At 41.2% G+C, this 27041-nt stretch overlaps 2 protein-coding genes and 1 long non-coding RNA gene across 9 annotated transcripts in view; 2 read left to right on the forward strand and 1 right to left on the reverse strand.

Annotated features, from left to right (window-relative positions):
• Nucleotides 1–1402: 1402 nt before the first annotated feature.
• Nucleotides 1403–2443, reverse strand: LOC121668016. The gene is made up of 2 exons (XR_006017221.1): nt 2334–2443; nt 1403–1738 (listed from the first exon to the last, which is right to left on the reverse strand). It is a non-coding gene; the product is annotated as an uncharacterized LOC121668016 (long non-coding RNA).
• Nucleotides 2444–2477: 34 nt separating this feature from the next.
• On the forward strand, nt 2478–20720 carry ACADL (acyl-CoA dehydrogenase long chain). Its single transcript, XM_042035394.1, has 11 exons — nt 2478–2597; nt 4108–4269; nt 6668–6805; nt 7242–7406; nt 9002–9068; nt 10276–10440; nt 11099–11200; nt 14292–14405; nt 16540–16667; nt 18601–18687; nt 20014–20720. Exons 1-11 carry the CDS (start codon nt 2524–2526, stop codon nt 20105–20107), a joined length of 1296 nt encoding a protein of 431 aa, XP_041891328.1. The 5' UTR covers nt 2478–2523; the 3' UTR covers nt 20108–20720.
• A 383-nt stretch (nt 20721–21103) lies between these two features.
• KANSL1L (KAT8 regulatory NSL complex subunit 1 like) overlaps nt 21104–27041 on the forward strand; it is a 65269-nt gene continuing 59331 nt past the window's right edge. For 2 of the 7 annotated variants that reach the window (XM_042035445.1, XM_042035447.1), the window contains exon 1: nt 21104–21242. Coding sequence is in view for 4 of the 7 variants with exons in the window: in XM_042035444.1 (XP_041891378.1) it covers nt 23949–24040 (92 nt within the window). In the remaining 3 variants the exon portion in view is untranslated. Of the gene's footprint in view, nt 21243–23787; nt 24041–26493; nt 26614–27041 lie in introns of those variants that run through there. The other 5 variants (XM_042035444.1, XM_042035449.1, XM_042035443.1 and 2 more) reach the window with 5 other exon arrangements.

A 27041-nucleotide genomic window follows, 5' to 3' on the forward strand; every position in this document is an offset into this window, starting at 1 on the left:
CAGCAGGTTTGGACTATGGATCAATATAAAAAAACCCACCCAAACCACAGGCATTCTTTCAATGGATTTTGTACAATTCACTCCCAATAAAGTATTAGTTTAAAATGATGAAGGTTTGAAAAATATCTTCTGGTCCAATCTGCTTTGCAATTTGAGCCTTTTCAGCATTTGTTTTATTTCTCAACAAATACCAAGGTTCAAAATTTCCTTTTTGCTTAATTTTTTTGTGCCATCTTATGACTCCAGAGGGTAATTCCTGAGAGTTCAACAACATTACACAGGAAGTGAGGGAAGTATGTAAAACCCCAATTATGAGAACTGTACATCATTTTAACCCCATACTTAATAATGATTGGTAACATGTTATATTCTAGATATCAGATCTAGTTATCAGATCTCTATAGCATATCTAGTTATATGTATCATTTTTTAGGTCAGGGTATTGTTGGTAAAAGGAGCTCCTTTCTTGGTGAAAGATGCCCATTTATGGCTCAAAAATCTCCCAAAAGGGCTGACGTGGGAGAGTATCCCCTGTCAAGACTATGCCCCATGCAGCAGGCTGACCTCAGGGGCCAAAGGGATGAAGAGCTATGAGCAGACTATTAAATCTTTATCCTTCTCCCCACCTCCAGTGGTTCGCTCTTCCTTAAAGTAATGCCTGCTCTGATATTGAGCCCTCCAAGATGTGAATAACTGAGTAAAACTTTGAATGTTGTGGTTTTTTTAGTTGTTAATCAGCACAGTTTATGAGCATTGCAGTAACTGGAGGAAAGGTAATTCTGGCAGTGGGAGATTGTGACCACTGACTCATTGACCACCTACTCAAAATAAGACTCCAGACTAAAAGGGAGGGAAGAACTGCACATGAGGACTAATTTGCATGAGAAGTGAGAGATATAACTAGCAAATAGGGGGTTGAGTACTAATTAATAAAGAGGTTATGTAATAAAATGTATGCCCTTGTTAAAGAGGATAGATAGTGTAAAGTGTTGATGAATGGGGAGCTAGCCTTTTATGGGTTACCACCTAGCTACCTACTTTGTGCAAACTAGAATAAAAAAAATAGAAATACCTTGCCTCTGTGTGTGAATTGGTGCTGTGCGATGGGTAACGTTCAGAACAACACCTCCATCCTTTGGAAAGCCCCTGCACACGATAATCATAAACTGCCTAGTTTAGAGAACCAGCACTCAAAATAAAAAAGGAAAGTGTGAGAAACGAAGCCCACCCTTCTTTTTGGGTTTTTTAAAATGTAATAAGGGACAACAGGGGACAAAGGTCACTTAAAGCAAAATCACAGCACTGGGTGTGTGGCTCATAGCCAGAGGCACACACACACAAATTTCCCGTTTATATGCTTTAACATTATGCATATTTAATAAACCACAATGCATATGCATAGTTTTTCTGAGAACTAATTTACATTTCACTTTAGAAGGTAGTAACACAGTTCCTCCTCCGATCTGCCTATTAGAGCAGGCGTATTATGATCGTGAGGATCTTCAGGGGTCTTCTTCGACGAAGGCTCAGGTCTCCCTCACATCTTGAACTTTTCAATTTCGTCTTTGGAGCATGCGCAGTCATGGTGGTCCTGGGTCTTTCTGGATCCAACCAGTTTAAATTCTTTACTTTGTGGCTAATTGGCTTCATTGTTGCCAACTTCTCATTAGGGAAGCAGCAGGATGTAGTATCTAGCTATACTTGTCTATTCTTGAGATTGTTCACCTGGCGAGTTTTCCTTTATTTAAACATTAAGCAATTAGTAAACCATATACTAGCTATTACATTGCATAGAAAGTTATGATTCAGGTTATATTGGTATCTTATAACTCAAGCTGTATCAGCATCTTGTAACTTTGACCCCAGTTATAATGTTAACTAGTTAATATCCGCATAGCAAAGTTATTCTTAGCATATTTGCACATATTTCCTAATGTATTCTAATACATAATATTTCTTACATTTTACTACCTGCGAAAGCCAATGCTATAATAGCTTTTTATCACAGAAAGAAAAAGGGAAAAAGAAAAAGCACACACACACACCGCCCCTAAAAAGCATGCTAAATTATTTTGGTGCGCAGATTCTGCAAATCAAGACCCATTGACACCAGGAGGACCAGCCCCACGAAGGCAAAATGGCCAAAAGGCCCAGTGAGGGGCAGCCCTCAGGGGAGGGGGCTCAGGTTCCAGCCATGCCACCCCAGGGGATGACAGCCCCTTCCCTGAAGGCTCTGAAAGGAGGACGGAGCCATGGCCAGGAAGGTCGTCCCTCATGCCGGGTGCCATCACACGAGCTGCCTTCAGAGCACAACCCCTTCGTCCGGCTGTCACCTTTGCTCCCGCTCCTCTCCATGACGTGATTGCAAAGCTACATTAGAAAATTATTAATGATACAGCTGTTTCACGACACTGCCGCCTCCAGCCCGGAAGAGATTTACAGCCGTAGGTGGGCGGGCACAGGGATAACTCGCGGGGCTCCAGGGGCAGTGCCGCCCTGTCCTGTCCCGCCCTGTCCCGTAAAATGGCGGCGTGGGTGCTCCGCCTGCGCGGTCTCCTGCGGGTCGCCGGCTCCCGACCCTTCTCCGCCCAGCCCAGGTGAGCGGAACTGGCCATGGTGGGCAGCGCTGGGGCGGAAGGGACCGATCCGTGAGGGTGGGTGAGCGCCCCTCAGCTTGGGTTTCGTAAAGACCGGGGTGGATGTCTTTGCCCACCTGCTTGGGGGGTGTGTGTGTGCGGGCTGACGGGGCTGTCTGTGTGTGCTATCCATTCTGTGTGGATGTGTGTACGCATCTCTGTGTGTGTTTGGAGGGCGTGGATGCGCGTGGTCTGTATACGCGTGGCGGAGGGGTTACAGGTGCTGTATGTGCACATACGTGTGTGTGTGCGCGGCCGTGCCCCCATCGCAGGAGACAGCTGGGGCTGGGCGAGCCCCCCGAGCCGCGCGGGCCCGGGAGCCCCAGCGCATCCATCCCCGTGATCTCCCGACCTTTGCTCCACTTCCCGGGAACAGTGAGTCCTGTGCTGGCAGCAGGTGACAGCCGGGCGTGTTCTTTCCCGGGCACCGCGTTCCCCCTTGGCAGCAGTGCTCGGGCTTGGGGGCTGGGGGGAGCAGAAAGGCAGGAGTGGGATCACACCTTCCCAGACCTTCGAGTTGTCTCTCCCAGGACTGTCGTTTAGAATAAGGGAGTAGCCAGGCCCTTCCCTGTGTGACATGTGCAGCGTCAGCCACAATTAAACAAACGGGTGGGCTTAAATGAAGCTCAGCATCATCTTAGCTTTAAAAATAAGGTAGAGCTTTTCAGAGTCACTGTGTGCCTAGCTTTGAGGGTACAAAATACTCAACCAGCAAGTTGCTGTATCCCATTTTTCCCAAATATTATTAGAAGTAAATATAGTTTGTTTCAGGGGGATTATTTCACTGGCAGAGCCTGAGTAACTACATGTGGTAGTAAATAAAGACTTGTGTCTCTACAGCAGAGTAAATAAGCGTAGGCTGAGCTGAGTTCTGTAGGACTACACACAGTTGATGTGCAGAGGAACTGAGAGATTAACAAAATAGTTTGAGAAAGGAAGAGTGAATGCCTCTTCCATGTACTCAGCTCTGTACTTAAAATTTCTGATGTTTCATGGGAATACAATAAAAGCAAGCCTTAAAGTACTATGTCATCCTTGATGTTCCAAACCCCTACAAAAGCTTTATAAACCCTTTGTTCTTATTTCATAATTATACTTTCCTTGTGTGGTTTCTATTACTGACATTTACCACTATTTCAGTTTTTTTTTTTTTGTTACAGCATCATTTTGTTTTTATATATGTTTTCATTGGGGTAACTTTATTCTTTTACCTATATATGTATTGTTATTGTTTTTAATTTATTTGAAGTGTTAAGGACAAACCAGCCTTGCTTTACCTCCATTAATAGTCCAGTGGAGTGCAGTGTATGTTAGTTCTTTGTATTTATCATGGGTGTCCTTGAGACCTAATGGTGTGCCAGAGTTGGGATGTGAACTATGTTTAGTAACATGGGTGTTTCTTCCCTTTTAAAAGAGTTATGCAAATAGGGTGCCTGTATCCTAACAGATGCATTAATTTGTCTTTTTTTAGTCCTCTGCAAACAGAACAGCATGGCACAAAGCGCCTGGAACCATCTTCTGCTAAGACTTTGACTGATATAGGCATTCGGAGGATCTTCTCATCAGAGCATGATATCTTCAGGGAGAGTGCAAGGAAGTTCTTTCAGGAAGAAGTGCTGCCTTTTCACACAGAGTAAGATAACCTCTTAAACATTTTGGTTTGCCAATATTAATTTTTCCCCAAAATGCTTTTTGCAGTGTTACTCCTGATACAATAGGATATACAAATTTACCAAATTAAAACAAAGTCATGCATGAAGGAAAATCACACATAATCAAATTGAATGCATCCTTTGAGCTCCAGTGTATGTTATCTGGCATCCTCAGCTTGGGCCCATGAGCAGACAAATGCAGTTTGCAGAGTTGCAGCAAAGTTTCCCTTCCTGTAGGATTAACTGACACAGATGCTTTTGGGAGAGTTGGTGGACAGTTCAGTTCCCACACTATTGGGAAATAGTGAAAAAGGCTTTGATCATGTGTCTAGGTTACTGTCTCTCTTGCAGTAGATTTTGTAGCTACATACAAGTACATATAGCATGGTGAGGTGAATCATGTATTACCAAGAAACTTGCACAAAATCTCTGTTTGAATTTCTTTAATTTTTGTTTCTGTGGAAATATGTGCGTTTTCTGTACAGGGTAGAGGTGTTGTAATTCCACTGAAGTAGAGCTGGAGGGTAATTTTAGCCCTTATTTTAGCCATATCCAATCACATTATAGTGGTGGATAGGAAAGAAATTAACTCAGGATATGGTTTTGAACCAAAAGTGTCAAGCTGTAGTAGTGTCTTAAGCAATTTCTAGTTTACTTGAAGTAAAAACAGCAAGTGGTACTGAAGGACTTACTCTGAAATTGCCCTGCTAGATAGGAATATCCTGATACAGCTCAAGTGTGTATCCACCAACAGCTGAGGTGCCTCAGTTGAGTGTATGAAGCATCATGACTGGGGCAAGAATGAGCAGCAGGAGGCTTACAGTAGGGTTAGTGACAGCTGTTTTTTTTTTTATCCTCAAACCACAACCTCATAGTAGTATGCTTTTCCACTGTACAGTCATATTCTGTCCATAAAACCAGATATTGTCCCTCATTTTGTGTTAGGACTTCCAGGGCGGGTCTGTGTACATGTATTGGCTCTGCTTGAGGTTGCTGAAGATCCTATTTGCCATCTTGCTGACACAACAACTTCTTAGGGAGGTTGAATCAAGTTGAACTTGTGTTTTTGCATCACTTCAATGACCAATAAACCACTCTGTTCTCACACTTCTGAAGTAAACAAGGAGGCTTCAGGCACAGTATATTAATTGTCTGGGCTGAGATGAAGAGACAAATGTAGCATCAGTGAATGCAATTGTGGATTATTTTGAGGAGGAGAAGCTTTCATGCTGGGTGAGGTAGGGACAGGAATGTCCCTGAAAGTGGGTATCAGAGGCAAAGCAAAGATGGTAAAAAGAGATCTAAGACTTCCAGTGTAGGAGCAAAAGCTTTGTGACTCAGCTGAAATACTGACACAGGTTGCCCAGAGAAACTGTGGCTGCCCCATCCCTGGGAGTGTCCAAGGCCAGATTGGATGGGGCTTGGAGCAACCTGGGCTAGTGAGACCCCTGCCCATGGTAAGGGGTCAGAACTGGGTGAGCTTTAAGGTCCCTTCCAATCCAAACTATTCTGTGTTTCTATGATTCTGTTTTATATGTAGGATAAGATACTTGATTAAATGTGGGTAAACAGCTATGATATAGCTCTGCTGCACACATGTGCATCAGAGGAATGTTGTTTACCATGTAATTTAAAAATTGTGGCATTAGAAAATAAAAGCTTTAAAAAAAGAAAACCTGGAGCATTAATACCATCCAACCTTCTATTGAGTTGACAAACCCCATAAAGAGGCTCTAATTTTCCAAGAATAGATTATTGCTGTGGTGTTAAAGTTTGCAAACTATCAGCAGATAAGCCTCAACTATCTATTTACACAAACTTGGAAGTACCTTAAAGCAGTAATTTACCAAGATACAGTACTGACTTGTAAGAAGTGCACAGAGACAGATTTTTATACAAAACTGACTAATATGGTATCATTTGATTCTGATAAAGCATTTTTCACTGGTAGAGTTTTCACTGGTGAAGTCTTTTGTGAAAGATACTGATGTGTTATAGTCATTTTGTATGTGGCTAAATGTACATTTGTAAATGTCAGGAGGATAAAGACCTGCCTGTGATGATCCAGATGGCTGGGGCTAAATTGCCTAAATCCCAGTCTGGTATAAGAGTCATAAGAAGTCTTAATGAAATCCTGTCAGGTTACACATTGGAAGCAGGAGTTCAAACTTGTTTTACAGTTGGTGTCTCTGTAGTGCCAGTGGCATCTGTGGACTTGAAGATGAGAAACTCTGATGAAGCTGCTGCTTCTTGGCTGTGACATATAGTTGTCTGTGTACCTTCACACTATCTGTTGGTGTTCCAGTGTGAGGCAGCAGCCATGACAGATAAACAGTAGCACATGAGGGGTTCAGTGCTGGTTTTGTGTTCGTTTTGCAGATGGGAGAAGAATGGCCAGGTGAGCAGGGAGCTCTGGGAAAAAGCTGGACAGCAGGGTTTGCTGGGTGTTGCTATCGCTGAAAAACATGGAGGCATCGGAGCGGATATTCTCTCTTCAGCCATCGTCTGGGAGGAGCAGTGAGTACTGGATGCTTCAGGAAGAATTTCAGTGATCATATTGTTTGTGCCTGTATTTTTTTTCCATGAATTATCCTCATTATGGACTACATTTGCTTACAGAAAATGATCTTATCTTTCCTGTGGAAAGGATGGTTTAGATACATGTAAATCCCTTGTGTTTTAAGTATTCTGGATCACTGTTTGAGTAACAAGTGTCATTATGCTCCACTGGCTTTGTAACTCGGGAAAGCATTTTTATTTAGCCTGGTAGGTTATGTACCCATTTGGCTGTGAAATTACATTCTATAAATAATGGTAAAAGTGCCAGAAGATATCTGAGACTTCTGTGTAGTGGGGTTTTCTTTGTTATTGGGTCTGTGTTGTAACAGTGCAAGTTCAGTGTTCAAGTCTTGGTAGTACTTTTTTCTGAACTTCCCCCTTATTTTTTTTCCAGGATGTATGTTAACTGTACAGGCCCAGGGTTCAGCCTTCATTCAGATATTGTCATGCCCTACATTGCAAACTATGGCTCTGAAGAACAGATTAAACACTTTATCCCACAAATGATTACAGGCAAGTGCATTGGAGCTATTGCCATGACAGAACCTGGGGCTGGCAGGTAAGCCAAATATTAAAACAATGGTCTTAACATTATTTGCTGTCTATTGATTTGTCAGTGAAAAACATTCTGAACCTCCTGGTTAGTTACTGTACGGACAAGACTATCCTGCATTATACGTAAAACTCAAAAAACCTATTATGGATTACTTTATTACAGCTTTGTCATTTCAAGATAGTAGCTCAGAATCCATTTCTGTATTTGTCCTACTGTGGGCAATTATGCTTTGTATTTGCTTTTGCAGTCTGAGTTTATAGTTACCAACTTGCTTGTCCTGTGAACATACTTATGAAGTATAGTCAGTGTAAAAATAATATACATAGTGTGCTGGTTTGGCCAAATTCAGAAATATATCCTCTGAGAGAAGGCAGGTTACAAACCACCCCTCTACCCACCATGTTCAGGAAAAAAAACTTTTTCCTTGAAGGAAAGTGAAAGAGATAAAAACTATTTATTTAACAAACACGCAGAAAAAAAAGATACTAATGCTAAATAATGGAACCTCTCGCTGTAGAGAGAAAACCTGGGAAAATTTCAGAGTCATTCCGTAGTCTCTCTCTCCCCCTCCTCAGAGCTGGGATGGAGTGGTGGGCCCACCTCCAGGGCCAAGGCCTTGGTGGAAAGTCCTCCCAATGTATTCTGATGTTGAAACCGTCCAGCAGAGAAGAAGGGAAAAAATCGGAGTCTCAGGAAAACAAAGTTCAACTCTCTGGAGGAAAAGGAGCTGAAAACTGGCCGAAAGCTGGCTGGAAAAGAAAGCAAGCCGGGTGCTTGCCTCTGCTCTCGCTCTCCTCCCGCAGCTGAGTGCAGAGAGCCGTCTCTATCTCTGTGTGACCTTGAACAAGCTGCAAACTGCTTTGAAGAAGTTTTGCTCAGGTTTTCCTCCCCCCTCTCAGGCTCAGTTTAAAGGCATAGAAAGGCACGAAATTAATTTCTGGGCATGGGGCAGTGATAGGGGATACACATCATAAAGTCACCCTAAGACACATTGGTAAAGAAGGCTTGGCTTTACTATTAGCTTTTTCTGTGGAACAGAACACCTTGATTTTCTTTCCTCTGAATCCTTTCAGAGAAGTGTTCCTCCTTGCCCAGCACCCAGTGTTTAGAGTAGACACTGCTGATCTGACCAGTTTCCAAAAGAGAGAGGGACACATGAAGTGCAAAACCTGTTGGCATCATGTTTCTACAAATGGTAGATGTTGTTCATGGCTTTTCACACAGCCTCCTGATCAGAATTGAGCCTGTTTAGAGGATGTGGTTTTGTGTGGCATTTGTCATCTGAGGCATACTGGTGTAAGTGCATGCTGACCTGTTGATGTCAGTGCTTGTGTTACACCACCTCCCACAAGCAGAGATGAGGAAATGGAACCTCACACGCCTGTATGGTTGCATAGATTTATCATCCTTTTCCACAGCATGCTTGTGGTTTCTGTTACACTCAGCTATTTCATGATGTCTCACTATCCTCATCTGTTTTCACTGAGCCCATGCCTGGATGGTATAAAATCTACCTTATTTTGTACTGGATAGAATTCAATATACAAATTGCAGCTTCCAGAATGGTTTTTTGAAGGACCTTTTGAATTTCGTTTTAGTGACTTGCAGGGAATACGGACATATGCAAAAAAAGATGGAAGTGACTGGATTCTTAATGGGAGTAAGGTAAGTGCACTGACATACGTACTGCTCATAGGCTCTAGGAACTGAATGCATTTAGCTGAATGCAGCAGGATGTGCACCACTCTCAGCATCTCCTCGCGATCCTTTTGGTTTGGGGTTTTTGTGTGGGTTGTGTTGTAGGTGGCGTTTTTGTTCCAGTTACTTTTTTAATAGGTCTTGAAATAGGTCTGTTTTAGGCAATTTACAAACTGATTTATGGGAGGGCTTGTATAGGTTCTTTTTGTAGCTTTTAAATAACCCTATTAAAAGGCTTATTTTCCCTTAAACTGTGAAGAAAAGGGGAAAAAATATGCTGTGTAGTATGAGCAGGATGGTTGTTAGTAATGATGTTTAACAATAAAATATATATACTACTGCCATGAAATCTTCTGTGGCCTGAGTAAAAACTTGTGTTGCCACAATGCAAGCTGTGGAATCTTTCAGGAGCTCGGTGGTCATGTTACAAAAAAACCAAAACAGCTGCATCAGATGCTCTGACTGTCTTGTCAAGCTGTGGCAAAGCACTTTATGCATTACCATAATGAAAAACAAGAAGGCAGAAATAGTGTTGAAGTGGGAGTGTGGGTTCAACAGACCATTTTTTAAAAAGCTATGAAATGTCCTAATCTTTTTTACTGCTGCTGATAACATAGTACTGATAGAGACTTCTGGTCTTAGCAGAATTTCAGTGGTGAGAATGTATGCAAGCAAATACATATGCATAGGTGTTAAAAAAGATGCTTATGCTGCTCATTTGAAGCCAAGCAGGACAGAAAGCTTTCTTTTGCTGGACTTAAGATGGATCCATTTGACAGGCTCATGAGTTGTTCTACAGGATAATAGTAAGCAGTTGTGACAAGAAGCATTGATAGTTTTGAGTGTTATGCCTCACTAATTTAATTTCTAGACAAGAGAACCTCTGTGTTTATTTACATTTGATACTGTATTCCTTCTTTATCATGGGACAGACAAAAGAAACAAATCTGTGCATTCTTTAACTTCACACTTCCGCCCCTCACAATACTTCTCAAATTAATGTCTGCCTTGTTCCAGAACACTTAATATCAAAAGCTTAAAATTCTTCTGGACACTTGAACCTTGCCTTTCAGTTCACCTGTGAAAGTATCAATGTAATTTTTCTTTCTGCTACTTGGTGATCTCTTCTAACCTCTATCCACCTTGTTTTATTCTAAATTGCCTTTTTTTACAGGTGTTCATCACTAATGGGTGGATGAGCGATGTAGTGATCGTGGTTGCAGTTACAGACCGGGAGGCCCGATCCCCTGCTCATGGGATCAGCCTTTTTCTGGTGGAAAATGGAACAAAAGGTTTCATCAAAGGACGCAAACTGAACAAAATTGGCCTGAAAGCTCAAGTGAGTTCATACAACCTCTAATGCAATAGAATTGGAGAAAGTCTAAACCCACTTAATTCCTGGCAACTGCTAAATAAATATAAGATGGAACTATGGTGCTATTGTAGCTGTTAGACTTCAGAGCACAAACACGCAACATATGTATCCTGATTTTTGCCTGTGGAAGTCTGAAGCATATGATGTGCAAGGAGAGGCTGAGGAAGCTGAATGTGTTTACTTTGAAGAAGCCTGGAAGGACAGGATCTTACTTATGCCATTAGCTATAGAGATGGTGGGGCCTGATTCTTCTTTGAGGAGCAGAGTGAAGGGGAGAGTAGCAAAGGAGGCAAGTTACATTAAGGAAAATTCTTACTAGGTAGTACGGAAAAAAGTCCACCAGGAAAGAGATTGGTTACTTGCACAGGGGCCAAGAGAGGTCCTGGAGCCTTTATCTTTTGAGCTTTGGAAAGCTTAACTAGACAAGGCCCTCAGCTGATTGTTTTTTCTGGAGCTGCTCTGAGTAGGATGTAAGCTAGATGACTTCTGGAGGATCCTTCCAGGCTAGATAATTTTGGGATTTCAAGTTAAAGTGCACAATAGCAAGAAAAAAATAGGGCAAAATTAGCGTAATGAGATGAGAATGTCAGACTCTCAATTCTTGCATTTCAAATCCTCTTAGGACACAGCAGAGCTGTTTTTTGAAGATGTGCGGTTGCCAGCCAGTGCCTTGCTTGGAAAAGAAAACAAAGGATTCTACTATCTGATGGCAGAGCTCCCTCAGGTAAAAGGAATGTGAGTGTTTGCTGTTAGGTTTTGTCATTAGTCCTGAAGTTTATGTATTGTGGTGAGCCACCTGGGTTGCCAAAGCGGGATGCGTTTGTAACACCCCAAAACATTTCTGTGGGTTAAGCTCACAGGAGAAGTAGCAACCAGATATTCTCAAGAGTCACAATTACACAGGTTTACTGGCAAAATATAGAAAATCAAGGAGCTTTGGTAAAGGATGTAGTGCAACATCCAATTAACATAGAACACACTTATCACAGCATTAAATTAGTTGTTTTAACTTAGCGACATTTAAACCCGTCCCATGTGTCATTACCGAAAATGTTCCATGGAAAGAGAATTAGAAGAAGAAGAAAAGGAGAAAGATAGGAAAAATACAGAAAACCACACATACAACTACCAGCTCCTGAGTTCCAGTGATGAGTGTCTTGGGGTGACTTTGTGATGTGTATCCCATATTGCTGGCCCATGCCCAGAAATTAATTTTGTGCCTTTCTGTGCATTTAAGCTGAGCCTGAGAGGGGGGAGGAAAACCTGAGCAAAACTTTTTCAAAGCAGTTTGCAGCTTGTTCAAGGTGACACAGAGAGAGAGACTTTTTTTTTCAGCTGTGGCAGCAGAGCGGGAGTGGGGAAGGCACCCAGCTTGCTTTTGGCCAGTTTTTCAGCTCTTTTTTCTTTCTCTGGAGAGAGACGGAGAGTTAAACTTTTGTTTTTCCTGGGACTTTGTTTTTTCTTTTTTTTTCCCTCTGCTGGACTGTTTCAACATTGGAATGCATCAGGAGGAATTTCCACTGAGGCCTTGGCCCTGGAGGTGGGCCTACCACCCCGTCCCAGCTCCAAGGAGGGGGAGAGAGAGAGCTATGGAAGGACTCTGAAATTTTCCCAGGTTTCTCTCAGCAGAGCGAGAGGTTTTGTTATTTAACATTATTATCCTTTTGCTGTGTGTTTGTTAAATAAATAGTTTTTATCTCTTTCACTTTCCTTCGAGGAAAATTTATCTTTTCCTGAACCTGGTGGGGGAGGGCTGGTTGTAACCTGCCTTCTCTCAGAGGATATATTTCTAAATTTGGCCAAACCAGAACAATGAGGTAGAAACTCCAAGAGGCTGATAGGATCAAGACATGCTCCCCTTGTGGTCAGCCTTTTAAACCCCAGAGCTACCCTGGCCCTCCTCCGATGGGACTTTAATCACTTGGCCATTCAGGAGCTGGCTTAGGCAAGACTGGGGCACTGCCTCCAGTGTGCCGCAACTGACAGACACTGAAGGGCTGGGATGCTCTAGGGCTGGGCTGGGGGTGTGGTGTGCAGAGCAGGGCACACCTCATCAGAGCAGGGCCCGCCCTGCCCCCTTACCCCCACACGTGCATCCCAAAATGTCTTGAGGCATCAAGCTTTTCCAGTCTTTGACAGTCTTGTGTGCAATGTTTTGTTGATACTGCTGATTTTAAACTGAAGCACACAGTGCTAGGTGTAGAATTCTTTGGGCATTGCTAAAAATGTTGATATCGCAGCAGCTCAAAGCCAGATCAACAACCCAACTATTGAAGAACCTGAGGGTAGTGTATTAAAAAGAACATACCACATATTTCTTGTGTACTTCTAGTATGGAAGCACTTTGCTTAGTAAATTAAGTGCAGCTTGGACGTGTCTGATTCATTTGGCATTCTCTTCCAAGAAACAAGCGCTGCTGTTCTAGCTCTTCTGTAAGTAGAAGCATATTAAAGTTACATGGAACTCTGTTCATTTAACAAAGTAAAGAAATTGTTTAGCTGCCAAAATACTTTGCCAGTTTACAACTTACTTTATGAAGTTTTGGGATTATTTGGAAGGACAAAGAGGCAATGTGGTTTTTCAAAATGTGTCTGTGCTTTGTCAAAGCTCTGATGTTGTATTTACCTCATTTGGTAGGGATCATGTTTTTTAATTTTATACTGTGAGTAAATAAAAAACCTGATCAAAGGAAATCTTTACTGCTTTAAATAGATGTGCTCATGAACAGGTTCAATGCAATGCATCAGACTGTTTCAATGCTTCCAGAAACAATTGTTCTGCATGTAGTTTTTGTTTTTCACTGTGCAATGAGGAAAGAAAAGCCAATTTTTGTAGGCTTTTTTTCCCCCCTAGAGTTGAACTATTGAAATTATTAAATAGTTGTATTAGTGTCCCTGGGTTAATTTACTCTTTTTACCGTTTCTATTCTTTTTTGCTTCTATTTCGTGAGTTCTTTTACTCAGAGTTTGAGTTAAAATGCAGGACACTGGGAATTTCTTCAGACTTAGTTGTTTATTATATCTTATCTATAACACAGCTGCACAGAGTGTGCCTCCAAGGTAACAAGGTGGGAAAATGGCCATGAATTCTAACTTCCAAGGCTTTTTAAGGTCTAAATTGCCCAGCCAAGTAACTTGTTTTTATTTATAATCCAATAACTAGCTGTTCGCAACCCACAGTTGCGGGTTTTTTAATGCAACACCAGAACCCCTAGATTTGTGAAGAAGAAGGAGAAAGGAAGAAGATCCACACCCAAAATCCTCCATATTGTTGCCTATATCCCCTAAACCTAATTTTTTACACCTCTACATATTCTACCCAATGATATAACTTTTAATTACACAGCAACAACCTCAGTGTTATCACACAATTTAGGGAGCCTTTCCCAGGGTTTCAGATCAAATACAGTGTGCTTCTGAGGATCACTGCTTGCCAGCGCTGAAAGGCTGAAATTCTCAGAACCCAGGGTTCCAACACAGTTGTTGTTTAAGCTGAGCAGTGAAAGCCAATAATTGAAACAGAATCTGATGTGAATTTTTCAGTTGGTAAGATTCCTGTGGTCAATCTGTGGCTATTTTTTGAGTCACTGTGATGCAGTATTATCCCAGTAAAGACTTAAAAGTGAGCTTTAGGCAGCAAGGCATTTGTCCCACTTGTTAATGTCAGTAATGCAGTATGTCTGGTTTGGTATTTTATGTGACTTCTGCTCCCACTCCCTTAATGAACAACACTGAACATCTGTGTCCTAATTGTACATCTGATGCGGAGGAATGTAGGACTAACTCAACTGGATTCTGTAATTTGTGTTTCAAAAGGAAAGACTGCTAATTGCTGATATGGCTCTTGCTGGCTGTGAATTCATGTTTGAAGAAACAAGAAATTATGTGAAGCAAAGAAAAGCTTTTGGGAAGACAATTGCGCATTTGCAGGTGAGTTAGAACTGAGCCACTTGTGTACAAGTTCTAGCGTGTGGTTGCTATACATCTGTGTATGTGAAATAGTTGCTAAATGAAAATCACTAGGCTGTTTTGAAAGGATTATTTTCATAGGTTTCACTGTTGTATTGTGTCTGTTTTTTGCCTCCATGACCATCGTTCATCTTTGAAATGCAAAAATAATAATTTTTAAAAAGCACCAGAGAAGCCTTAATGTTTGTGTTTTATAACTTGGGTAGGTAACCTCCCAGCAGCGCTACTTCTGAGAGGGAAATAGGTAGGCAGGAAGTATACTGGCTCCTTGCTGCTGCTAAAGAACAATTCCCTTGTTGATCTTAGGCTTGCATTTTACAGCTGGAGGTCCTAATCACAGGGTCCATCACACCTACATGTATTTGTCTGTGCCTGGAATCCTGGGGACTGCCTGTGCAGGTATTGTGTTCCTCTGCACACAGAGCATTGCAGAAAAATTACTTTGGATGTTGCTGGACGTGGGGACTCCCAGGAGTGACCTTGCTGCCCAAGTGCTGTGGAGGTGTTCATGAATGCTGTAATGAGAATCCTCAGCCAGCAGCACTCTGGGTGTTTGTGTGACTGCATGTGAAACTGTTGGGTCATGCTCTGTGGGCAGAGCTCACTCCTGACAGGGGTAGGTAGTTGAGTTTTGAGATGTTTGTGCCTACAGTCTTTAGCTGCAGTCATAAAACATACATTGCTTTCCACAGGATTGCTATACTACAGTGTTCCTGACATCGACATTAACTGTTAGGGCTGAGGCAGGCCAAGCTTCTGCATATTTGGTTTTTAGGATAGAACTGACTCATCTGGGCTAAAGATGTTGGCTGCCTCTTTTTTTTATATACTTTGGAAATTTTGATTTTTTTTTTTTTTAAATAACTAACAAAAAAATCCATTTCTGTGTCTTGAAACTTCGTTTGTCAAACTCAAATCTTTAGTTGTGAAGAAACCAGAACTGGAACTTTTAGAGGCTGGAATGCTAGGTATCCTTCAGGAGACTATGATCTTCATCTGTTTTTAAAGTTAACTTTCATTAATCTGTAATTCCAGATGGAATTTAGTATGCACACTATGCGACTGTAAAGCAAAAGAGCTATATTTTAACTTTTTAATGTAGGTAGGGGATGCCTCCTATTTGTAGTAGTTCACTGTGCAGAGATCTCCAAAATAATCTCCTTTTTTAGGCTAGGCCACCAGTAGGTGGACAGTAAATTTCATAAAGTATATTATTTTTGCCAAAATAATGAATTTCTGCATATCTCTTCAATTTCCTTTTTTTTTTTGTTGCTGATGACTCGAGTGTGCATATTATAAATAATCCCTTCCAATCAGAGCTCTGTCTTGGGCTAATTCATTTAGTCATGCCACATTACAGCATTTGAAATTAATTCTTTCCTTATAGTAGTACACTGGTCCAGTATATTTATTGTCAAAGGAAGCAAGATTTTTTTATATACATTTCTAGAACTGAAATAAGAAAGAACTTCTATTAGTGGGTGATGTTTTTATCCCCTCCCTACCAAAATTACAAGAAGGTGGTCGAATGCCTTCCTAGTCTGGTTTTACATAACCTTATGATGGATTTTACCTCTTCTCTGTAGACCCATTTTCCAATGTGACAGAACTCAGTGCTGAAAAACTTTCTGATAGTCTAAAATTTATTTTATTTTTTGCTTTGGTCTCTTTGCATGTAGCTTAAACTCTGAAGAATACATAGAAAAAGCATTCAATAGATGGTTATGAATTGGGAAAATTCATGGCTCTACAGAGTGAAAGGATGTTCCTTCACAAGAGGGAGCCAAGAGTGACAGAGCACTCTGGGCCTCCTGCTCTTTAGGAATTTGTTTTCCCTTTCTCCTGTGCTTTTTCTCTTAACTTCGTGTTTTGAGTTGACCGTGAGAAATAAAGAACGATCTCATTTTGTCTAATAAGACTGGTGAAGACATTATTGTCTGGAAAGTAAGGTGTCTCTTCTGACATACAGAGCCAAAGTTGTTTGAAATAGTTATTTCTAACAGCAGTCCTTCGGAAAATGCTGCATTTTCTACCTAAAGTATTAAACTGCCCTATACTTCTTTCCTCTACCCTCTCTATCCACTTCCAAAACAAGACAGTACAGCACAAGTTGGCCGAAATAAAAACACAGATTTGTGTGGCTCGAGCTTTTATGGACAGCTGTTTGCAGCTCCATGCAGATAAACGCCTGGACTCCGCAACAGCCTCGATGGCAAAGTATTGGTACGTGCTAACAGTCATCTAGAAGTGTTACTTGCATGTTCTTAACTCTAATGATGTGGTCAACAAAAATCACAGTTACATTGAATACCAGGGTTGGTTAACCAGATCAATTTCAAAATAAAGGCATACTTTTAAAATAGGCTTCCATTAATAACAAGATCATGCCTCAGCTTTAGCTTAAGTAAAAGTGAGTGCTCCATTGGTATTTAGAGAAAAATTTACATTTTACTGTTAGCAATTTGTTGTTGGGTGTTTTTTCTGTTTCCTTTGTTGTTTTTTTAATGGGGTGTATGGCTTGGTTTGATTTCTTTAAAAGCAAAATGTGAATATTTGGAGAAAAATTGTAATGTTTTTGAAGCTCTGTGATATTATTTCATTAATGTTACTTAACAGTAGCTGTTAGGCCCAGCCAGTTTTCAAAGCTATCTGGTTTTAGGAAGAAATAGTTGGCTATGGCTGTTGCTGTAACTGAGACTGAACAGTGTTTTCCTTTATTGTCCAGAACTTCTTTTCCCTCATCCCATACTTGATGGTGTTATATGTTAACTTAGTTTTATGAGAGAAAAACAACTGGTACATGAATTTGTATAGTTTTAGCTTGTTGCAAAGATGGGAGAAAAAAAGCACATGAGACATGAGCAAAGACATTTATGGAAGATACACAGGTTTACAGTTTTTAGGCTTTTCAAAATAAGTATAGATGAAATGAGCAGAAATATTTACAATGGAAGGAAGGGTTTTGAGTGTTATTCCTGGCAGCGATTACCTAGAAGTACCCGGTACAGAAGCAGAGGCATTCAGTTTTGAGGAGGAGGAAGCAACTAATGCCAGCTGAGATATGCAGACTCACTTCCTCAACAAATTTCCCAAAACAAGGCATTTGAAACACCCTTGCTTTCCCAGCTGTTTACCATCATGATTTGTTGTGGATTTCCTCTTTCCCTAGTGGTGTCCCTGTGACCCTTCCATAAGACTCTCTTAAATGGTTTAGAAAATACTTGAATGTAGAATTGCTTTATTTCCCAATGTATTAGGAGATTCTGTCTAGTCTCTAATTTTCCTTCAAACCTTTTGTATAGCCAATGACTCAGGTTAGAGCTTTGAAAGATTTTAAAACCTGGTTTGTGCATCTCTTTTTTTCATATCTGGAGAAAGGTCTGTAGGGTTTTTTTGGTTTGGTTTTTCTTGTGGTCAGAGGTTGTGTTACGTACCTAAAAGAACTTGAGAATATATTTGGGAAAGATAGTTGCAGTAACTCACTGCAGAATTAAAGTTGGTGTAATAAACGATAAGGATTTAACTGAATGAGGGGATGGTTTGGGGAAAAGGCCATTATTCCACGAGAAGCAATTGACTTGTCATTTTCATTTCTTCTGTGCCCACTGAAAGCTGTACGGTTAGAAAGTGGTTTTTTTCATGTGTTCTAGCTTCAACTTGAGCTTCCAGTGCAGTTAAATTTTTTTTTTGCTATTAAGTCCAAATTTCGCAGTCAACAAATGCTGTTGAAGAATTACAGTATGTTTTAGAATTGAAGGCTATAAAGTTTGTTGTGGAAAATAAATTATGCCCAGGTGATGGTTATGCTCAAAGAGCATCCTGGTGTGTTGCTAATGGGAATGATGGGGGGAAGCCTGGTTTACTGTTAATTTCTGACAAAGCTGAGGGATTTCGTAAGAAAAGAGACTGTATCAACTTGCTTCACAAAAGGATTCTCTTGGCCTATGAGAAAGGTAAACAAGCCTGTCTGTTTTGAAACCTTTCATTTTCTGAAAGCTGTCCCATAAAGGGAACAAAACTTAAATGCATTAAATTGAACAGTATTTATTTCTTACTAATCATGTTATGGATTTGTCTTGTTAACATATCTTTATCTTTTGTAAGGTTTTGCAACATAATGTCCTTCTAAAAGCAAATTTCCTTTTGGCCATTTAAGGTGTTCTGATCTCCAAAACAGCATAGCTACTCAGTGTGTACAAATGCATGGAGGATGGGGGTACATGTGGGAGTATCCAATTGCAAAGTAAGTGTAACATTTCAGATTGTATGATGAAAGATTACCAGCAAAGTCAAATGAGGCACTTCTTTATGTCTATGTGTCGCTTGTTTAGTGTTAGTAGTGATTTACTGTTCCTTTTCTCATCATGTTTAATTGAAAGGGAATCTACTGTACAGAAGTCTGCAGGAAAGCTTTGTTTTGATTCTCCAAATAACTCATAAGCTGTTCACCAATTTTTGTCTGTTTTTTTTTCACAAAAGAGAAGTTGGTTTTTTAGAAGAAAATGTTAATTGAAAAAACAGAAGGAAAACTGTAAAAGTAGAAATGAGAGAGGAGCTAGTTTGTTTTATCTGAAATTAATTGCATATGTATGAAGAAAGCATGTTGATCAGATACCACTGAGTATCAAATTGTCAAATCAAGAGCATAACTGGCTACATTCAGCATTTTTATACCTTTTTAAATGAAAAAATTGAGAGATTTATATGTAGAAAAGGGATTTGTCATTCCCATTTTTTTTCTGACTATGAATTGAGACATTTATGGAGCTTTTGTATATATCCTTGTGTATTATCTGTGAAGTTTGTGTACAAGCCATGTGACAGACACTAAGTAGAGATTTTGGTACTGTTTTTATTAAAAAAAGAGGCGGTAATCTGACAGTAGAAATAGCACAAACAGGACTGCTGTGCCGTTTTCATAAATGAGTAAGCTGATTTTTTAACTGAGTAGGTTTAGATTTTTTTAAAATTTTAAATACATTGAGTATGAAATGTTAATTTAAAATAACTTGTTCCTCGATGTTTGGAATGAGTGTAATTTGTGAGTGTTCTGCACTGTCTTATACGAAGGCCAGTAAGCCCTATTCAGGGTGTCCCCCTGCTTGTCTGTGTGTACAGTATATAGATTTCCAGAGAATGCCACATTGCTCCTGGGCTGCTCTCTATATGATGAAGCAGAATGAAGATGGAAAAGTTCTCTGTCATCGTCCTGTGTGCTGTCACCAGGAACAAGAGTTGGGAGTGGAGTAGTAGCAGGAGTCTGGGTTTATAGGGCTTTAATTTTTGTTTAATTAGAGGCAATAGTGGAGACTTCATGCTATAAACAAACAGGGAAGAGACACTGACCCAGTTCCTGGTTTGGCACACAGCACCCTGGGAAGTTGTAATATTCTAGGTAGTTGAAGCTTCTTAGAAAATAAGAACTACTTTATCAATGGGAATAGTATACTTTGAAAAGAGGGATCTCTAAAGATAAAACACTCTTTTTTTTTTTTTTTAAATTGTATGTTCATTCTGAGGTGTTGTTTGTAATGTTTCCTTGTTTTGTTTTGGTTTTTTCCTCCCTCAGAGCTTTTGTGGATGCCCGCGTTCAGCCAATCTATGGTGGTACCAATGAAATAATGAAAGAACTTATTGCTAGAGACATTGTCAGTGACAAGTAGGGCAGATGCTTACTCCTTTGCAGAGTCTTGCAGAATCCTTTTATATATTAATCCATGGCATAAAATCAGACATCAGAATGTAAGTAAAATAAATGTGCTGTATCATGTTCTTTAAAGGAAGTGACACTTAAAGCATGTGTTAGTAGTAACAGTGTGCTCATATGCAGGCTATCTAATATTTAATCAACTTAAATTTTAAATGTCTCTGTAGAACAGAGTAATTCTCTGGGTGTCGAGAGTTCTGCTAGTGAAAGGCATTTTTAGGTCTGGAACGTTGGGGAGCGTGGTCTGTCAGACTTGAACCCACTGTGTTGAATCCAAACCTCACTTTTCAGAATCAAATCTTGAGAGAAGCCCTATTCTTAACAAATGAACAAAATTAAATATTACTTTAAATTAATTAATATTTAAATTAATATTTAATTTATAAATAACTTTGTATTTCCCCTTGACAAGTAGAACTTGACACTGTTACTGTTGCTGCCATACACCTGCTCACTGTGCAGCAGCCACCTGCTGTGCAGCGGATCTCTATGTTTACATCTAACCTGGAATGCCTTATTTTAATTACTTTGGTCAAATAAACATAATAAAGCATTTCTATGCAATCTCATGCTTGTCTGCGGTTACTTCAAAGCCCGCGGGGGAAAGGGGTTTCTTCGTCTGTGCCCGTGTTCACCTCAGGGCGCTGAGGGGGAGTTCGGAGGGAGGGAATGTGATGCAGGTGAACTTGAGGGCTTTTATTTGCGATAATAACTTGGAATGTATGTGTTTCTGGTGTTTTTTTAGCTCTTTACCTATGCAGGGCGTTAAGAGTTGAACCTGTCCGGAGCGGGAAGCGGCTGTGACCGTTCCCCTCCCACACGGCCTCGGCGCGGGCGGGCGGTGTCCTCGCGTCAGGCGGGGCCCCGCCAATGGCGGGCGGCCACGCCCCCGCAAGGGGCCACGCCCCTCGGCGGCCCGGATTGGCCGCGCTCCTCCCTCTGAGGAACGGGGGAGGCCCCGCCCCGCCGCGCTGTGCTTTAGCTGGGCGCGGACTCGTCAAGAGCGGCAGTGTGAGCCGCGGTGGGCGCGGGGCTGTGCGGGCTTGAGCGGCGGCGCCGGCGCCCCTGTGGAGATCCCGCCGGACGCGGAGGCAAGCGCGGGGCGCGGCGCGGCGGGGCGCCGTGAGGCAGCGGGGGCACGGAGGGGCCGGGCGGCGGTTGGTTCCCGCGGCGGGAGTGGCGGAGGCGCATGCGCGGGGTGGGGGCGGGGTGGGGGGTAACGGTCCCTGCGCGCGGCGGGGCGGGGCCGGCGGCTCTGAGGCGGGGGCGGGGCCCGCGAGCGTGCAGGGGCGGGGCCGCTCCGCGGCCGCCCCGCCTGTCCCACCCGGGATTTAAACACTGGATTGAAACTTCTCTCTGGTAATCAGCGTGTACCTACGGTCACATATTCCTTTGCTTCGGAGTGACCGTGGGCGAGACTTCTCAGACTGTGGACCGCTTACAGAGCTGGATACTTAACACGAAGTAGTTAGAAAAGCTCTGGGCAGCAGCTCAGAATCAGGTCCTGCAACCTGCCCTGAGAGTTCTGTGCTCCTGAGCTAGTCTTTCCATCCACTTTCTGCAAGCTTCCTGCTTCCAAAATGCTGAAGTATCTCTCTCCCCAAAAACGTAGCAGTGACTGAAGTATTCTGTACCTACCCCTCTCTAATGGGAAACAAATTAAAAATGGGAATTTTCAATTTCCAATTTGCAATGTGAGCCAAAAAAATCCAAATTATTAAAGTACACCTTTTGTCAAAGGGTAAATACTTCCTTTTTGTGCTTATTTTGATAAAAAGGATATATTAAAAATTACACTGGATAAAGCCTGGTGGATGTACCAGCTCAGAAAGCAGTCTGTGTGCCTTAGGACTCCTGCTGTATTGGTCCATGGTTTGAAATCCTGGGAAATGGTCTGAGCAGCTTAAAGTCCAGTCATCTTAATTAGTATCTTAGGAGTTGAGTGGGTCTCATTTAAGACCAGGTTTTATGGCCCTCTCTTCAAAGGCTGAAATTCAAAAGTATCAGGGAAACGTTGATATGGACTTTACTATGGATCAGAAAGTATTGCAGATATTTATGTTAGAGACATATGTATGACCTACTTACAGAGGTATCTGTTGTACTACGAAAAGTGTTTAACATATATTAAAAATTACTTCAGACGTTGCTTTGCAAATATACTGCTATAAACTGAAAAAGAATTAGTTGATGATGTGGTAGTAAATTTGGAAATTATATTGATTCTCTGTTCAGAAGCAGATCTGAACAAGGAGGAAAACAAACCTGTTGAGAGATTTTAATGAGTCATGGATTTTAACATAAATTAATGCTAATGAGTTCCACATGAAATGACTCCTTTTTGTTGTTTTTTATGATTGAAACTTCGGGTGGTCTGTCTTAAATGGAGTTCTCTTAGTGTTCAAAGAGAGATCCTTTTTGGGTGGGGGGTTGTGCTGTTTTTTGGTGGTGGTTTTTTTCAGATAGGAGGACTTTGTACTTATATCTTCTGAGGTGTACAAAACACTGGAGTTGCAGTTTTATGTGGCTAGTTGTCCCTGCACAGTGAGCGCTGCTGAAAGTTGAGACTCCCCACATAATCCTGTTTGGGTTTATGGGGTTTTTTCCAAGCTATTAATAGAACAAAATACTAAAATGCTTAAATGCACATCATGAGTAACTGGTCTGCTTTTGAAGTGAAAACAAAAGCTGCCTGCTGAAAGGATCTTTTTTTTCTCTCTTAAAGGCTAGGCCCAGGTGTATTAAATATGGACTTCTTTCCTTTTTCTTTCATACTCCTAAGCAGGACATGCCCAATGGGACCAATATCCTTTTTGTGGTCGTTGCTGCAGACTTTTCCATGAGAAAATGCAGACTATGCTATTGAGCTGTTCTTGCTATTCTCAGAAATCACTATGATCCTGTAGATTTTCTGAAAATTGGGAGTGGTAGTTAAAGCCTGAGGGATGCCTCCCAGGCAAGGCTTGAAGAAGCTGGCCAGGGTCAGATCCTGTCTGCTGCACTCAGCTGAGGCAGTGCCACAGTGGTGCCTATCTGCCAGAGCACTTTATCTTTGTCCAGTAGCTATCAGGAAGGCTGCCCAGGAGGAGCTGGGGATTACAGGACAAACAGCACAAAGCTGTAGGAAACCAGGTTTTGGCAGTTGTGTTGTAGTTTGCTTTTGTAGTTGCCCTCTCTTCTGCAGGTTTTCTCTAAGAGACCTTAAAACAGGTTGAAATACAGTATTTTTGAGCATTCTTGCTGAGATTAATTTTGGGTGTTTCACCAGAGGCTGTCTGCTGTCAGGGACTTTGCTTTGCTTTTGAAATGCCATCTAGGCAAGGAATAAACAGTGGAAGTTGGCTTATCTGAAACACTGCTAATCTGTGAATAAACTGGAAACCACCATATTAATTTGAAATGTTACTTCTAGGTTTCCGAGTTTCAAAACAAAAAGAAATAATAATTGTAAAAATCTCCTCCTAGTCTCGAGGAATCTCATTATTAAGAAGAAAATTTCAGATGTTTATGATGAGGAAAGATGACTCAATATACAAGGAGAGAAGGCTGCTACACAGGAGCCTTAAAAAGCTCATGCAAGTGGAGTTTTATTGTCATTGGAAACTAAAAGATCATAAACAAAAAAATTCACTAAAAGACAAAGCAATCCTCCCCCCAAGCAAAAATCCCCCAAAACGTTGTCTGCACTGTTGTGTAACCAAAGTGATAGTGTTATGCAAGGGGAGAAGAGTCAAAAAGTGAAAGGACTATAAACAAAAGCTGGGAAATGGAGGGAATGCCACCCTGTGTGCTGGGTTATGGCTGGGTTTTGTTGTGTTTCTTTTAATAGGGTGCTGCTAATCACCAACATGAAGACACTAGTTTCAGGATTTAGGCAAATTCCATTGAGGTAAGTCTAGCTGGGGAAGGGTATAATGCAGAAGTGTCAAGGGAGGACTAAGAAATCAGCAGAGGGAGAGGAGAGGCAGAGGAGCAGGAGTCAGTGGGGGATTAGGAACCTGTAGATGGAGTGGTGGAAGGGAGCAGGGTGCAGGTCGGGCTGTTGTAAACTGCAATTTCCAGCTATATCCTCCTGGGTAATTAAGGCATTAGGGGAGGATAAGCATAAAGTCACTTTAAACATCAGTTGCTCTACTGTGTATGTCTGGTACTTGTTTCTTCCCTTCCCCAGTACTTACTTAGTGTCAGTTTTTCTTTTTACAATACTTCTCAGTCTTTCAAGTGGAGTGTTTATTCAGCAGATGAAAAGCAAACTGTTATCCCATTTAGCAGCATTTCAGTTGTTCTGGTTTTGAAACCTCAAGTAATACACAATGTAAAAAAATCCATTAAATGGTTTTCCTATGACAAAAAAGCTTTTCCCAGAAAGAAAATACTCTTCCAGTATACCATTTTGCAGTACTTGTCTTCCCTCCCTATTTGCCTTTATTTTTTTCTCCCCTTGAAGGTAGTAGGTTTTGCTCTCAAACTCACTTCCCATACGGGTGGAGTGAAATTTTTTTTGCAGCTTTCTGCCAAAATGAAAGAAAATGTGTCAAAATGTAAATTGTAGAATTCTTGTCAAGCCAAGTACTTGTACTAAAATATATTTGTAATTTTTTTGAAGCCGATACTTTGTTTTGCTCCTGTACCTATGACGTGTGTGTGTGTGTGTGTGTGTGGGAGAACTTCTTAGAGAAATGCCAAGGGCTGGAGACTCTGGCAGTACCAGCTTTTGTAAGGTCTTTCTGATGTCACTGTAACGAGATAAGCACTCCAGAATGTCTCACGCTGACTTCAGGGCAGAAACATTGTATGAAATTTCCAAGTTGCTGCATAAGGAGTTAATTGGGTGATTTCCCTCTTCAAAAGCATTTTACTTATTTTTAACTATGTTGTAGAGCATCCTCTGTCAGGCACTCCAAATTAGTTAGTGATTTATCAATGCTCTTTAGTGCAATATTTGTGTTCCACATAAGGGGACTTTGATTTCTTCACCTCTTTCCCCTAGAAAAGTTAAAAAGAAGTCCCCCAGATGAAAAAAAAGTTAATAATTTGCTAATAGTATTAATTGAAATTTTGGAGATTTGGAACTGTACCAAAAGGGTGTGTGGTATTTGAGGGAATGTGATCAAGTTAAAACACAGCACTTTAAAGTTTTGTGCTGCCAGTTCTTTGAGTAACCTCCATCTTGATACAGGTATGTGATGCACATCTCCAAACTACTTTTTGCTTGAACAGCATCCACTGTGTGTGGATGTTTCCTGGGTTTCAGGAATAGCAACCTGTGCCTGTTAAACCACTCAGACTAAGGGAGGTGGATGGTAAAGTTGAAAGTTATAAGCAAATTGCTAGGTGCATGTAGATACCAGGCTGATGGTGCTCTTCTTGGAGAGCTTCTTGGAATTCCTAGGGAGAGGTCCAACACAGGGACTCCTGAGCTTACATTAACCCCACAGCAGAACTGTTCAGTTCTCTCCCCTTGTGTTTTAGCCATGCAAAATTTCGCTGACTGGCTATAGTTATTTGCCGTGTGTTAGGGGCAGGGGGGCATTGGTGTCTGAATCCATACTCCTTTGGATTTACAAATTCACAGGTCTGCTAGCTTTTACAAGAAGAAAGACACAAGTCAGCCAGGTGCTGAGAGCATCGCTGAGTCACCAGAGCCTTTAGGGTTTGGAGCTCCAGTTCTCAGCAGTGCATTTCCCTGTCTGATCCTAGAATGGGCTTCTTCCTGAACAGCTGTCCACTGGGAGGGCTTTGTGCTGAGCTCCTCTGTAGGCTGAAGTTATTGGCTTATTTATAAAGGTTAAAATCCTGTGGATTTTAGTGGTATCACTTAGGATTAACAGTAGGACCACCAAACCTGGTCCCAGTGATGCTAGGAAGGTGATGTACAGAGATGAAAACCTCATGGTTGAAGTACACATGGAGCAATGAAAGGTGAATAAAGTATACAGAGAGTGGTAAGGCAGTACTGGAGCATGTGGCTCTCTGTGTTTTGCTTCCCATTTTGAGGGTTAAGGATCAAGTATCCAAACTGGTATTTCTCAGCTCCCTAGGTTTCCACATCTCACTTTAATATTTGCACTTTCAGTGTAAAAAACCTGTAGTTATAATCAAGCTAAGGCTTCAGACAGATTTTTTCTTACAGTCCATATGTAGCAGTCTCAGAATCATTGACCCCTTGTGGGGATCTGTGTATTGAAAATTACTGAGCTAGGCAGTTGCTGTGGAGCTCAAGGAAACTGGAGACATTAAAAGGAGGGCAGTGGAAGTGCTGCTCAACTAGTACATGGTTCAGCAGAATTTACTGTGGCATTACTGTGCTGCAATCACTTTTGCTACTGCTCTCTTACTGTTTCTGGTTTTTTCTCTAGCTTCTTAATGAAGAACTGACAGGAACTTATCTTTCAGGCTTCTGCAAGCCATGTTCAATTAAATCATTCATTGGGTTTACTTAACCATCTCCTAAACAAAGCTGTAAGTACTGTGCAAGTGATTCCTGCGTGGTATGCTGTGAAATAGATACAGTATAACTTGGCAGCATAGCTGCTGATAAGAAGGGTTAAAGGTTGACATTGGTCTTTTGATCCCAGAGTCTGGGAACCCTTTGTTAAATGGCAAGCCACAAGCAAAAGGGTTGTCATGGAGAACTGTCTTTCCTCAAAAAAAGACATTATGAAAAAAGATATTATGAAAAATATTCTGTATGTTACACAGACAGTGCCTGATGAATAAAGAGTGGGATATGAAGGCTCAGGAAAGAACTCCTTTTTGATAGGAAACTTCAGAACTTAAGAGTTTCTGTTTTGAAAGCATTAGCATTGTTGATTGTTTTTTAATGTGTATGTATAAGAATATATCATAATTAATCAAATGCTTGCTTTATATAGATTTAGAGTAAATAT

Source organism: Corvus kubaryi, unplaced genomic scaffold, assembly GCF_017639235.1.
Source record: "Corvus kubaryi isolate FWS band 111438036 unplaced genomic scaffold, C.kubaryi_AGA036_p1.0 37383, whole genome shotgun sequence".
Lineage (NCBI taxonomy): Eukaryota > Metazoa > Chordata > Aves > Passeriformes > Corvidae > Corvus > Corvus kubaryi.

Bases quoted from the DNA above. Each gene is read 5' to 3' on its own strand.
- ACADL (XM_042035394.1), top strand. From the start codon at position 2,524: ATGGCGGCGTGGGTGCTCCGCCTGCGCGGTCTCCTGCGGGTCGCCGGC. The intron at 7,407-9,001 runs GTAAGCCAAATA...ATTTCGTTTTAG, and splicing joins ACAGAACCTGGGGCTGGCAG to TGACTTGCAGGGAATACGGA. The intron at 16,668-18,600 runs GTACGTGCTAAC...TGGCCATTTAAG, and splicing joins GCCTCGATGGCAAAGTATTG to GTGTTCTGATCTCCAAAACA.